The sequence below is a fragment of the Pseudophryne corroboree genome, chromosome 3 (assembly GCF_028390025.1).
Source record: "Pseudophryne corroboree isolate aPseCor3 chromosome 3, aPseCor3.hap2, whole genome shotgun sequence".
Lineage (NCBI taxonomy): Eukaryota > Metazoa > Chordata > Amphibia > Anura > Myobatrachidae > Pseudophryne > Pseudophryne corroboree.
Window position 1 is genome coordinate 715,808,439 of NC_086446.1, and position 15,145 is coordinate 715,823,583.

At 48.7% G+C, this 15,145-nt stretch overlaps 1 protein-coding gene across 1 annotated transcript in view; it reads left to right on the forward strand.

Moving 5' to 3' along the window:
• LHPP (phospholysine phosphohistidine inorganic pyrophosphate phosphatase) overlaps window positions 1-15,145 on the forward strand; it is a 117,198-nt gene that overhangs the window by 83,786 nt on the left and 18,267 nt on the right. Inside the window, exon 2 of the mRNA XM_063962147.1 lies at window positions 14,570-14,757. Within this exon, the coding sequence (XP_063818217.1) occupies window positions 14,570-14,757 (188 nt within the window). The remainder of the gene's footprint in view (window positions 1-14,569; window positions 14,758-15,145) is intronic.

Genomic DNA, 15,145 nt, shown 5'->3' on the forward strand with positions numbered 1-15,145 from the left:
TGGGCCCAAAGCCCATACAAGACATCACCTCCCATAAATAAGCCCATTCAATACTGTCAAAGGCCTTGGCCGCGTCCAGCGAGACCACAGCCGAGTCAGAAGGGAAGTCACGTGGGAGTTGTAAAATGGTATACAGTCTACGTAGGTTGATAGATGTGGACTTCCCAGGCATGAAGCCAGTCTGATCTGGATGAACGAGGGAGGTGATCACTGTATTAAGTCGTACTGCCAATATCTTTGCCAGGATCTTGGCGTCGGTGGGGATTAGGGATATCGGTCTATAGGAATCCGGAGACCTAGGGTCTTTACCGGGCTTTGGGATCACTATTATAATTGCCTCTGACATAGAGGGGGGAAGTTCGTTATTGGTAAATATATCTAGGAATAAGGCATGGAGCCTGGGCCCGAAAAAATCAACGTGAGTTTTGTATACTTCTGAGGGAATTCCGTCACACCCCGGGGCCTTGCCACTGGGAGACATACCAATAGCCGCAGTCACCTCCGCGAGCGTCAAGGGTGCTTCCAGTGCCTCACGGGCCTCGGGGGGGAGCACGGGTAGCGAGATACCCGCCAAATAGTAGGAGAGATCCATAGTGGAGAACGTCAATTGTGAACTGTAAACTTTGGTGTAGTAGGATCAGAATAGCTGCGCAATGTCCGGCGTGGTGTCAACAAAGGACCCATCCCCATCGGACATTTGTGTAATTACAGTCCCAGGGCGATCCTGATGTATCAGCCGGGCCAGGAGGCCACCCGTCCTATCAGCCTGCATATAAATATTAGTGGCCCTAAAGAGGAGGGACCGTGAGTTTTTATCGGACAGGTGGGCAAGCCACGCCGACTGGGCCACCAGCCAACGTGTTTTCGTCGTGGGGGTACCATCTAGCAAATATTGAGACTCTAAATCTCTGGCGTCACTCTCCAGGGCCTTCTCCCTTTCTCTAGAGGACACTTTGTGAGCTGCTATGCGTCCTATATAAGAGCCCCTCAGAAAAGCCTTGAATGAATCCCATACCATAGTCCCCGGGGCAGATCCTGTGTTGTCACTAAAGTAACCCTCCCACTGAGTCTCCAGGTCACCACAGTCACCCAGCTGAGTCAGCCAAGATGGGTGCAGCTTCCAATAAGAGTGTCCCCTCTGACCCTTCACAGCTAGAGTCATCAACAAGGGGGAATGGTCAGAGATCCCTCGGGCCTCATAACGGACGTCAGTGATCGCAGGGATAAGGGCGGGGGACACCAGTACCAGGTCTATTCTAGAAAAGGAGCCATGTGTGCCGGAGAAACAGGAGAACTGACGGACTGCAGGGTGGCGAAGCCTCCACACATCAACCCATTGTAGATTATTCAAAAAATCAGCAAATTTGGTATAACCACTACCCACCATCACATCATTCGGAGACCGCCATCGGTCCACAGAGACATCTAATATATTTTCTCTAACGTCCTAGTGGATGCTGGGGACTCCGTCAGGACCATGGGGAATAGCGGGCTCCGCAGGAGACAGGGCACATCTAAAAAAGCTTTTAGGTCACATGGTGTGTACTGGCTCCTCCCCCTATGACCCTCCTCCAAGCCTCAGTTAGGTTTTTGTGCCCGTCCGAGAGGGTGCAATCTAGGTGGCTCTCTTAAAGAGCTGTTTAGAAAAGTTTTTTTTAGGTTTCTAATCAGTGATTCCTGCTGGCGACAGGATCACTGCAACGAGGGACTTAGGGGAGAGACTTGCAACTCACCTGCGTGCAGGAGGATTGAAGTCTTAGGCTACTGGACACTGAGCTCCAGAGGGAGTCGGAACACAGGTCAGCCTGGGGTTCGTCCCGGAGCCGCGCCGCCGATCCCCCTTACAGACGCTGAAGAACGGCAGAACGGAGGTCCGGAAACAGGCGGCAGAAGACTCCTCAGTCTTCATGAAGGTAGCGCACAGCACTGCAGCTGTGCGCCATTGTTGCTACACGGCTCACTGATCTCGGTCACGGAGGGTGCAGGGCGCTGCTGGGGGCGCCCTGGGCAGCAATATAGATTACCTTAGAGGCAAATAAATACATCACATATAGCCATTAAGGCTATATGTATGTATTTAACCCAGGCCAGTTTTCCTAATAACCGGGAGAAAAACCCGCCGAGAAAGGGGCGGAGCTTATTCTCCTCAGCACTCAGCGCCATTTTCCTGACCAGCTCCGCTGGTGAGGAAGGCTCCCACTCTCCCCTGCACTACAGAAACAGGGTTAAAGAGAAGGGGGGCATAAATTGGCGATATAATTATATATTAAGAGCGCATATATATATAGAAACAACACCTTCTAGGGTTGTTATATACATTATGGCGCTTTTGGTGTGTGCTGGCAAACTCTCCCTCTGTCTCCCCAAAGGGCTAGTGGGTCCTGTCCTCTATCAGAGCATTCCCTGTGTGTGTGCAGTAGGTCGGTACGTGTGTGTCGACATGTATGAGGAAAATGTTGGTGAGGAGACGGAGAAAATTGCCTGTAATGGTGATGTCACTCTCTAGGGAGTCGACACCGGAATGGATGGCTTATTTAGGGAATTACGTGATAATGTCAACACGCTGCAAGCCGGTTGACGACATGAGACAGCCGGCGGACAAATTAGTATCGGTCCAGGCGTCTCAGACACCGTCAGGGGCTTGTAAAAACGCCCATTTACCTCAGTCGGTCGACAGACACTGACACGGACACTGACCCCAGTGTCGACGGTGAAGAAACAAACGTATTTTTCCTTTAGGGCCACAAGTTACATGTTAAGGGCAATGAAGGAGGTGTTACATATTTCTGATACCACAAGTACCACAAATAAGGGTATTTTGTAGGGTGGGAATAAACTACTTGTAGTTTTGCCTGAATCAGATAAATTAAATGAAGTGTGTGATGATACGTGGGGTTCCTCCGATAGAAAGTTATGGGCGGTATACCCTTTTCCCGCCAGAAGTAAGGGCGAGTTGGAAAACACACCTTAGGGTGGATAAGGCGCTCACACGCTTATAAAAAACATGGCGTTACCGTTTCCAGATACGGCCGCCCTCAAGGAGCCAGCTGATAGGAAGCTGGAAAATATCATAACAGTATATACACACATACTGGTGTTATACTACGACCAGCAATCGCCTCAGCCTGGATGTGCAGCGCTGAGGGGGCTTGGTCGGATTTCCTGACTGAAAATTTTGATACCCTTGACAGGGACAGGATTTTATTGTCTATAGAGCATTTTAAGGATGCATTTCTATATATGCGTGATGCGCAGAGGCATATTTGCATTCTGGCATCAAGAGTAAATGTGATGTACATATCTGCCAGACGAAGACACGACAGTGGTCAGGTGAGGCAGATTCCAGACGGCATATGGAAGTATTGCCGTATAAGGGGCGGTCCATTGGACCTGGTGGCCATGGCAACAGCTGAAAAATCCACCTTTTGTTACCCCGAGTCACATATTGGCAGAAAAGGACACAGTCTTTCAGTCTCAGTCCTTTCGTCCTCATACGGGCAGGCGGGCAAAGGCCAGTCATATCTGCCCAGGGGTAGAGGAAAGGGAAGAAGACTGCAGCAAGCAGCTCATTCCCAGGAACAGAAGCTCCTCACGGCTTCTGCCAAGTCCGCAGCATAACGCTGGGGCCGTACAAGCGGACTCAGGTGCGGTAGGGGGTCATCTCAAGAGTTTCAGCAACACTCGCAAGGGAACTCCGGGATCCTACATGTAATATCCCAGGTGTACATTGGAAATTCGAGACGTCTCCCCCTCACACAATTCACAGGCTGTATTCCCAGCAGGTGATAATCAAAGTACCCTTCTTACAACAAGGAAGGGGGTAGTATTCCACACTATATTGTGGTACTGAAGCCAACCGGCTCGGTGAGATCTGAAATATTTGAACACTTACATACAAGCGTTCAAATCAAGATGGAGTCACTCGGAGCAGTGATAGCGAACCAGGAAGTAGGGGACGATATGGTGTCACTGGATATCAGGGACGCTTACCTACAGGTCCAAATTTGCCCTTCTCACCAAGGGTACTTCAGGTTCCTGGTACAGAACTGTCACTATCAGTTCAGACGCGGCCGTTTGGATTGTCCACGGCGCCCCGGGTCTTTACCAAGGTAATGACCGGAATGATGATTTTTCTTAAAAGAAACATGGACGCTTTCCTGATAAGGGCAAGGTCCAGAGAACAGTTGGAGGTCGGAGTAGCACTATCTTAAGTAGTTCTACGACAGCACGAGGGGATTCTAAATATTCCAAAATCGCAGCTTTTTCCGACGACACGTCTACTGTTCCTAGGGATGATTCTGGACACAGTCCAGAAAAACGTGTTTCTCCCAGTGGAGAAAGCCAGGGAGTTATCCGAGCTAATCGGGATCCTCCTAAAACCAGGAAAAGTGTCAGTGCATCATTGCACAAGAGTCCTGGTAAAAATGGTGGCTTATTACGAAGCAATTCCATTCGGCAGATTTCCCGCAAGAACTCTTCAGTGGGATCTGCTGGACAAATGGTCCGGATCGCATCCTCAGATGCATCAGCGGATAACCCTATATCCAAGGACAAGGGTGTCTCTCCTGTGGTGATTACAGAGTGCTCATCTTCTAGAGGGCCGCAAATTCGGCATTCAGGATTGGATGCCGGTCACCACGGAGGCCAGCCTGAGAGGCTGGGGAACAGTCACACAGGGAAAAAAAAAAAAAAAAAATTTCCAGGGAAGTGTGATTAAGTCTGGAGAATTCTCTCCGCATAAATAAGCTTAGAGCAAATTTATAATGTTCTAAACTTAGCTAGACCTCTGCTTCAAGGTCAGCCGGTATTGATCCAGTGGGATAACATCACGGCAGTCGCCCACGTAAACAGAAAGGGCGGCACAAGAAGCAGGAGGGCAGTGACAAAACTGCAAGGATTTTTCGCTAGGCGGAAAATCATGTGATAGCACTGTCAGCAGTGTTCTTTCCGGGAGTGGACGACTGGGAAGCAGACTTCCTCAGCAGGCATGACCTCCACCCGGGAGAGTGGAAACTTCATAGGGAAGTTTTTCAACATGATTGTGGACCGTTGGCAAAGACCAAAGGTGGACATGATGGCGTCCCGCCCGAACAAAAAACGGGACAGGTATTCCGCCAGGTCATGAGACCTTCAGGCGATAGCTGTGGATGTTCTGGTAACACCGTGGGTGTACCAGTCAGTGTATGTGTTCCCTCCTCTGTTTCTCATAACCAAGGTATTGAGAATTATAAGACATAGAGGAGTATGAACTATACTAGTGGCTCCGGATTGGCCAAGAGGGACTTGGTACCCGGAACTTCAAGAAATGCTCACAGAGGACTAAGGGCCTGGGGAGCTAAGAAGGGACTTGCTTCAGCAAGTACCATGTCTATTCCAAGACTTACCGCGGCTGCGTTTGACGGCATGGCGGTTGAATGCCGGATCCTGAAGGGAAAAGGCATTCCATAAGAGGTCATACCTACCCTGGTCAAAGCCAGGAAGGAGGTGACCGCACAACGTCATCACCACATGTGGTGAAAATATGTTGCGTGGGTGAGGCCAGGAAGGCTCCACGACGGAAATTCAACTAGGTCGATTTCTACACTTCCTGAAAACAGGAGTGTTTTGGGCCTCAAATTGGGGTTCATTAACATTTAAATTTCGGCCCTGTAGATTTTCTTCCAGAAAGAATTGACTTCAGTTCCTGAAGTCCAGATTGTAAAGGGTGTATTGCATATACAGCTTTTTTGTGCCTCTAGGGGCACCGTGAGGTTTCAACATAGTGTTGGGATTTCTTAAAATCATATTGGTTTGAACAGCTCAAATCTGTGGATTTGAAATATCTCACATGGAAAGTGACCATGCTGTTGACCAATATCTCACATGGGAAGTGACCATGTGTTAGCCCTGGCCTCGGCCAGGCGATTGTCAGAATGGGCGGCTTTGTCTTACAAAAGCCCATATTAAAATTTTCCATTTGAACAGGGCAGAACTGGGACTCGTCTCCAGTTTCTTCCTAAAGGGGTGTCAGCGTTTTCACCTGAAACAACCTGTTGTGGTGCCTGCGGCTACTAGGGACTTGGAGGACTCCAAGTTACTAGACGTTGTCAGGGCCCTAAAAATATATATATATATATATATATATATATATATATATATAGTTAGGACGGCTGGAGTCAGAAAGTCTGACTTGCTGTTTATATTGTATGCACCCAACAAGCTGGGTGCTCCTGCTTCTAAGCAGTCTATTGCACGCTGGATTTGTAGTACAATTCAGCTTGCACATTCTGTGGCAGGCCTGCCACAGCCGAAATATGTAGATGCCCATTCCACAAGGAAGGTGGGCTCATCCTGGGCGGCTGCCCGAGGAGTCTCGGCATTACAACTTTGCCGAGCAGCTACGTGGTCAGGGGAGAACACGTTTGTAAAATTTTACAAATTTGATACTCTGGCTAAGGAGGACCTGGAGTTCTCTCATTCGGTGCTGCAGAGTCATCCGCACTCTCCCGCCCGTTTGGGAGCTTTGGTATAATCCCCATGGTCCTGACGGAGTCCCCAGCATCCACTAGGACGTTAGAGAAAATAAGAATTTACTTACCGATAATTCTATTTCTCGTAGTCCGTAGTGGATGCTGGGTGCCCATCCCAAGTGCGGATTGTCTGCAATGCTTGTACATAGTTATTGTTACAAAAATCGGGTTATTACTATTGTTGTGAGCCATCTTTTCAGAGGCTACTTCGTTTTGTTATCATACTGTTAACTGGGTTCAGATCACAAGTTGTACGGTGTGATTGGTGTGGCTGGTATGAGTCTTACCCGGGATTCAAGATCCTTCCTTATTGTGTACGCTCGTCCGGGCACAGTACCTAACTGAGGCTTGGAGGAGGGTCATAGGGGGAGGAGCCAGTACACACCATGTGACCTAAAAGCTTTTTTAGATGTGCCCTGTCTCCTGCGGAGCCCGCTATTCCCCATGGTCCTGACGGAGTCCCCAGCATCCACTACGGACTACGAGAAATAGAATTATCGGTAAGTAAATTCTTATTATTAAAGTCGCCCAAACATATCACCGGAGTGGTAGGGGAGGAAGCTATAAAAGATGCAGCTTGCTGCAGTACAGCGTATGAAAAAGGAGGGGGGACATACACTGCTAAAATGTAATATGGCTGGGAACTTAGTTTGCATTCCAGAAACACAAATCTGCCATACGTGTCAGTTTTGACCGATATTAACTCAAATTGCACCGTTTTTTTAATCAGAACAGACACACCCCTGGAGAAGGAGGAATGAGAGGCATGGTAAGCCCATCCCACCCAGGCCCGTCTTAGAGATAACAACCTATTTCCCTGCAAGTGGGTCTCGCTAAGGCATGCAATGTCCGGGTCATATTTCTTAATCATATTTAGAACCAAAGAACGTTTGATTTTGTTATTTAGTCCCCGGACATTCCATGCCAGGAATCTCAAGTTACTCATGACCCCAGGTATACACTATGTACCACACGGATAGACATCGCACAATATATATCCAAATATCAGCACCATTAGCCATAGCGACATATATCTCATAGGAGCTCTGCGTTATAAGCCACAATATCTGGTATATCAAACATCCCAGTTTCAGAAAAAACATAGATATGAAAAATAATAAACTAAAGAAAAGAAACCAAAAACAACAAGAAGAGCCGCAACTAGCAGCTTCCCAACCATCCCTCCCCTCCCCGTACACCACCCCGAACTCCGGCATACTTATATCCCAAAACGCCAAATCCAACTACCAAATGCTAAGAAGGCCCAGATTCTCAACTTAACCTAAACCCTCTAAACCAGTAGCACCTGAACTTGGAAAAGTCTTGAGCCACCAATGCAAAAGGTGGGGGGCTCCCCGAATTGTGGTCGTCTCCTCCGGTGGTCAAGATCCCGGCATCTTCAGCGCAGGGAATCAGTCCGGAGCTAGCTGACGAGCACCCGGCGCATATCCGTCCAGCCACTGGGCCGCCTCTCTAGGAGAATTAAAAAACTTGGACTCCCCATCCGCCACCACTCGGAGCCGAGAGGGAAACAGCATGGAATATGAGAGGTTGAGGTCCCGCAGGCGTCGCTTGATAGGCATAAACTGGGCCCTGTCCTTTTGAACGTCCGCGGCAAAGTCCGGGAAGGCCGACACTCTGACTCCGTTGCGGACCAATGGGCCCTTTGTACGGCCAAGGCGGAGGACCGAGTCACGATCCTTATAGTGCAGGAATTTGGCGATGAAGGTGCGAGGAGGGGCACCAGGAGGTAGTGGCCGAGATGGTATCCTGTGCGCTCGCTCCACCGTGAATTGTGCCGTAAAGGACTCAGCCCCATATATCTCTTTGAGCCAGGATTCGAGGAAGTCCTCCGGCTGCGAGCCCTCCTCTCTCTCAGGCAGACCTACAAATCGGACATTGTTTCTGCGCAGTCGACCCTCCATGTCTAGGAGCTTGGTTTGGAGAGATGAGACCTGCTGGGTCACTGCGGACACGGATTGCTTAAGGGGGCCACACACATCCTCCAAGTTGGAAACACGCGTCTCCGCCTCACCCACTCTCTCACGTATACGTTGAACATCTTGTCGTAGTAAGGAGAGGTCGCACTGCACCTTTTCCATCTTATCGGAGAGACGCTGCTCACTGCCTGCTATAGCTTCCAACACCTGCTGGATAGACGGCGCCTCCGCTGTAATTGGGGAGTTGGTGATAGACGCTGGAGGGGAGCTTGAGTGTATTGGAGAGGCACCCTGAGGTGGAGCCGATGACCCCCTGGGGTTGGGTTGCCTAGTAAATCTTTCTAGTTTGGCCGCGGCCGCACTCCGGCCTCCCCCAACCATATTGACAGATGTCGGTCACCCACTCCTCCGAGCAGAGTTGTAGTATAAAGTATAGTTAGAAGACAGCAGGCTGTATGCTTTTGAAGCCGGGAAGGATCTTTGGTTCCAAATATCAATGGATAAGAGCACAGGCTTTGTGTAAAAATAAAAAATAGTATATGATATTGATGTTATTGAGGGGAGAATGTCCTGCAGCAAATTCCAGGTAGAAGCAGAGTATTGGTGTGTGTCACACTCTGGATTATTAGTGTAACATAAGAGTGCATTGAGTTGCAGTGTGCATGCAGTCCTTGCAGGGTAGGCAGGGATGTCTGTGTATTAAGACTGTCTATTGAACTGCACCCAAAATGGCCACCGGGCTTTTAATCTCTTCACCCCTTCACTGGAGTACCTGTGCCTTATTGTGCAGCCAGGAGTCTCAGGTCCTCATCAGCCAGGTACAGGAGGGCAGGAGGGCTTTCAGTGTCCCCTGCAGTGTGCCCAGCGTCAGCCAGCGCCGCCCGCCCGTTCGTCCGTCCGTCAAGAGGGTCCTGGAGCCGCGCGGCTGAGAGCGCCAAACTCGAGGCCGGGGGGTCCGGAGGAGTCACAGGCCTCAATGCCGGAAGTCGTCCGCCGCGGTCAGACAGCACCCAGAGACCCCGGACAAAGGTGCCCGCCGCTGCTCGGAGGTGAGGGGGGACCAGCACCGGGGGGTAGACGCTCCGGAGGGACACAGGATGGGTGCAGGAGATATAAAATCGGGGAGCTCCCGGGATCCGCTGCTTACTCCCTCACCGCCGTGGCCACGCCTCCGGAGAAGGACCCTTTTACACCGCCTGGAATCCCGGGATTTTGCGCGTTCCTGTGTAAAAGGAGCATTATTTTGGTTTTGCTATTTTAGTTCAGTTATTGGATTGCATGTTATTTACATTATTTTTCATGTTTATGAATAATCCTGCCGGGGTTCATTTTGGTCATTAGGTGCAGCGAGTGCAGCAGCTATGGGGCCCAGAGCAGTGTGTGTGTGTGGAGGGAGGGGGGGGGGGGGGGGGGAGGGATTCTGTCTTCCTTGTCTGACCCATGTTTCTCATCATATGTTGCTATGGGGCCTAAAAATGGCTAGTTACTTCCCTGACTTACCGAATGCAAGAAATATGATCATTAGGTGGCCTTACCATACTGTCCCTTTAAACCAAGACTTTAATGAATTACACAGGTTCTGTGGCTGGCTGCCTTCAAGCCTGCATTTAACATGGTGTTAATCAGCCCCAGAACCTGTGTGATTCATGAGTGTCCTGGTTTAAAGGAATATTATGGTAAGCCTGCCAGGGCCGTCTTTTCGTATGGGCTCAATGGGCTCTTGCCCAAGGGCCCCAGAAGTATAAGGGCCCTAGGCTGATAGCTGAGGGTCCCCTCTTTCCAGGGGTACCAGATTTTTTAAAATCGGCCCGGGGAACCGGAGATATCCGACTTGAAAGCAGTGGTCCCCATCCAAGCCTGTTAATTGCTCTTCCCAGCCAGATATCTCTGGTTCTGTCTGAGTTACAGTTTTTTGCGGGTATAATCCTCAAGCTGAGATTCTCCTCTTTTGGTGGGCACTGGCAGCTTGTCTCTACTATGCCCAGAACCAGAGATATCAGCCTTCCAGTAGCTGGTCCCTGCTCCAGCTCCACACGCCTAATATGCCGTTTTAGATATCCGTTGATGAATTGCTCTGGCGCCTGAACTCTGATCCCCAAGTCCCCAAATCCTCCTGAAAGGTGTCCCCAGTACCTCCTGAAAGGTGTCCCCAGTACCTCATGAAAGGTGTCCCCAGTACCTCATGAAAGGTGTCCCCAGTACCTCATGAAAGGTGTACCCAGTACCTCCTGACAGATGTCCCCAGTACCTCATGAAAGGTGTCCCCAGTACCTCCTGAAAGGTGTTCCCAGTACCTCCTGAAAGGTGGGACTCTCTAGGTTTTTATCCCATTCAAAGCTAATAAATATATTTTCAGGAACTTAAGATATCTGTAGTCAAGCAAGCTGCCCTCCCACCGGAAAATGATAAATATTAAGCCCACTCCACTATACACCCTCCCCTGTGTATTAAACACCTCCTACCACCCTGGAGTCATGGCCCTTCATTCAGCTAATGCTCTATTCTACAGTTTAGCCCCATCTGTGCAGTAAAGGAGTAATTAGCAGAAATTACTGCTCCAGGACCTACATGCTGAGCGGAAGATAGAACATCCCTACCGCCCGCGGGACATCAAAGCTGCCACTGATAGCACCCCCTGCCCCTATCACTGGAGGATGGGTAGGGGCCCCAGTGCATTGCTGTGTCCAGGGGCCTACACTGCTGTTAAGACAGCCCTGAAGCCTGCCATTAGGGTGAATGCAATGGCTATGGCTTCACTTGGTCACAAGGCAATTATTACGCTACACTGTACAGACCGCTTCCTGTTCCTAGGGGAAAAACACACATATTCGCCGCCGGCTGCAGCAGCATTTTTCATACAACTTCTTGTGCGCCAGTTTTGGAAACTTTATACATTGTGGATTTGATTTATACAATTGCCTCACAATGTACTGTATAACCTAGTCTCGGGCTTCCAGTTGCAGATAAACCTCACAATGTATAACCTAGTCTCGGGTTTCCAGTTGCAGATAAACCTCACAACGTATAACCCAGTCTTGGGCGTCCAGGTGCAGGTAAACTCCACAATATATAATGCAGTCTCGGGCGTCCAGGTGCAGATTTGTTCGGAAAAAAATTGCCTCTGAAGAAAACTGATAGCAGTTGAAATGGGTATGGGTCGTTGGGTAGACACAACTTAGGTCAACAGTCATTAGGTCGACCATGGAAGGTCGACAGGGACAATAGGTCGAAATGGCCATGTACTAGGTCGACAGGTCAAAATGTCGACATGTTTTTTTAAAAAAACTTTTTTGGGCGTTGTTTTCTACGTAAAGAGACGGGGAACCCCAATTAGTACACCGTTGTGTCCCATCGCATGGCTCGCTTCGCTCGGCAGAGGTTACCGTTCCAATCGTAGTCCACGTGGATCGTTAAGTATGAAAAAATCCAAAAAATTTGAAAAACTCATGTCGACCTTTTGACCTGTTGACCTAATGACCATGTCGACCTCATGACTGTCGACCTAATGACCGTATCCCGTTGAGATGGACTGATAGGCAACTGATATATAACTTGTGACATGTTTGAATAAAATCTCCTGAGGCTGCTGAACTGTGCGTGCTGGTCCTGTGTCTATGTCTTCAATGAGCTGAGTGAATTTCTGGGTTTGTTTGGACCCTGCACCGCACTGTGAATTTCTGAACTGAGTGCCGCCTTATACCCCATGCATATACACTGTGTACGTATGTGTGTGTATATATATATTTGCATAATATTCTCTTTGCATCGCATTTGCTATCACCATCCTGAGTCCTGAGGTAGCGATAGTATAGTAGGACAGTCGGTAGTACAGTTACCACATTTATCCATGATAAATACGCTATAAGTAGCCATTGGGAAGCTGTAGGTCCACAGCCCTTCTGATGGGATCAGTATCATATACCAACGAGCAGGATGCCAGCAGCAGGGCGAGTGCAGAGAGTCCCCTTGCAGGCTCTGCAGGTTCTATTCCCACTCTACGAGTGCCGTGGACACCCACGAGTGGGAATAGCACCTGTTAGCCGGGATTCCGGCTGTCGGCATTGTCAGCGGTCGGAATCATGGCGTCGGTATCCTGACCGCCGGAAACCCAACTGCCGGCAACTCAGCTGCATACCCTTGTGATATCCACTGCTGATAATACCCAGCAATGGTCATCGCATCCTGCGGACATTGATTACTAGGGAGAATTGCCAAATCCTGTGAAAACTGCCTCTTTTGCTGCATTTATTGATCTTCTCCCTTTGATAAATAGCCCCCTATGATAGTACAGCAGCAGGGTGCTCAGAATGCATTGTGTAGAGGTGGTCCTGATGAGGACTGACAGTATATTGCACATAATGGGGAGAAATCAAATCTTCACGTGCTCCCTATCTCCCGTCTAAAGTAACGGGAGATGGGGGAAGCCATATTTAAATGGCCTCCGTTATCGCGCTGATTGTGCCCAGTACAGTCGGGTTTAGGCGCGTAAAGGACCTAAACCTGACTAAACTAATGGGCGCGATTGTGAAAAGACCCGTATGGGCGCCCAAACGGGTCTATTTACGCACATATCACCTCCGGGGGTAGCGAGCTGAAATGAACTTGTCGCGGCCAGCGGCAGTAACATTAGAATACTGTCGGCGGACGCAATCGCGGCCAGGAGAGGGAAGGAAAAATTGGAATCCAGCCCAATGTAATGGTAATGATGTCACTAAACGTGCTGTACAAGGACGTGGTAATGCTGGCACTGTACAGTAGCTGTGCCCAGCGTACAATATGCTTCTATCGATATGTAACCAGTATGGGAGGGCAGCGATTGGGAGTGTTACATGAAAGAACAGATGTTGCTACTCCCTATCACACCCGCTGCTCACTGTTCTGAGAAGGTCACATAGTCATTTATTAGGAATAATTGGTCCCTCATCTGCTCAGCTCACCTGCATCATTACCCTCTGAGTGCGCCACGCTTCACTGCCATATTAGCGGCGCACGTTGGGATCTCGTTATCTCTTTATCCAAATGGCCTCATTTAAAAGAGAAAACCTCATGTTATGAAGGGCAATTACACATTAAGTGCTATGTATAATTATCATCCGGCCGGGGACCAGCCACAGAGCTGTGTTTAACCTCAGACTATTGAGGCCGGAGGCGTCGCAAGGTAACGCACTGTGATCTTCCATTCTTGAGTCGCGTTCTCTTGCAGTGCAGACTTTATCTTACTGATGACCCTTCTCACCGATCCCCGCTACAAAACTTCTTTCTGGATTTTATCCAGAGTCTCCAGCAAGTGTCTTGGTGGTATTTGTGTTATTCCTAGTTAATGACAATATATTCCAATATAGAGAAATATAATGGTAAAAATAACTTGGGACTAATTATTTACAGAGAAATCAGGTAATACCAAATTATAATAATTTCACTGGTTCTGTAGCCTGTGTATATCTTTCTTAATAACTCTGCACCAATTGGGAGGGGGCCTAGTAGACTAAGAGGGAGATGTACTAAGCAGTGATAAAAGTGGAGAAGTGAGCCAGTGGAGAATTTGCCCACGGCAACCAATCAGCATTGATGTAACATTTATAATTTGCATACTATAAAAGTATACAGAGCAGCTGATTGGTTGCCATGGGCAAATTCTCCACTGGCTCATTTCTCCACTTTTAGCACTGCTTTGTACATCTCCCCCTATCGGGTCTATTCATGAAGCAGTGATAAGTGTGGAGAAGTGAGCCCATGGCAACCAATCAGTGTTGAGGTGACCTTTATAAAATGCATTCTATAAAATTATACGTAGCAGCTGATTGGTTGCCATGGGCCATGTTACACAGCCTGTAACATGGCAGTTAGAAGCTGATTGGCTGGTACTGTATCTCTCCCCACTGTATCACTCTCCAAAGCTTAGTACATCTCCCCCTAAAATAGAAAGCTATCACTCTTTAGAAAACTAATCTTCCTTTATGTACTCTGCAAGCATTTCTCAGTACTCTTTGTTTGGGTGCTTAGAAATCTGTCCTATGTGGTGACAGCTGGCTGTAATGACCTTACAGTTTGACATCACATGGTGAAATATATACTGTGTGACTTATATTGATTCTCGATGTCTGCTCTCTTGTATGTTAGGATCCGGCAAGCTGGGTTGAAGTTGCGGTTCTGCACCAATGAGTCACAGGCCACACGGAGTCAATTCGTCCGTAAACTCCAGAAATTTGGGTTCAAAATATCTGAAGATGAAGTCACTGCTCCGGGCCCTGCTGCAAGAAATTTAATGCAGGAACGGAGATTGCGTCCTCACTTGTTGGTCCATGATGGTAGGTGTAACTGAGCACCTGTTCTGGTTTCATTATTAATTTTCACTCACGGGAAAGTAAAACATCTCAGACTTTACCGGCTGCCTATATACACAGTACATTGAGATTCTGGGTGAACGATACAGGGTTGGGCAACTGCAAACCAACTAGATATAAGAATGATTGTGGGCCTGATTCAGAGGGGTATGGTTCGTTTTATCGACAGTGTCTAGGTCGACAATGTTTAGGTCGACCACTATAGGTCGACAGTCACTAGGTCGACATGGATGGAAGGTCAACAGGGTTTCTAGGTCGACATGTGCTAGGTCGACAGGTCTAAAGGTCGACATGAGGTTTTTTTGTGTAGTTTTCTTCGTAAAGTGACCGGGATCCCAAATTAGTGCACCGC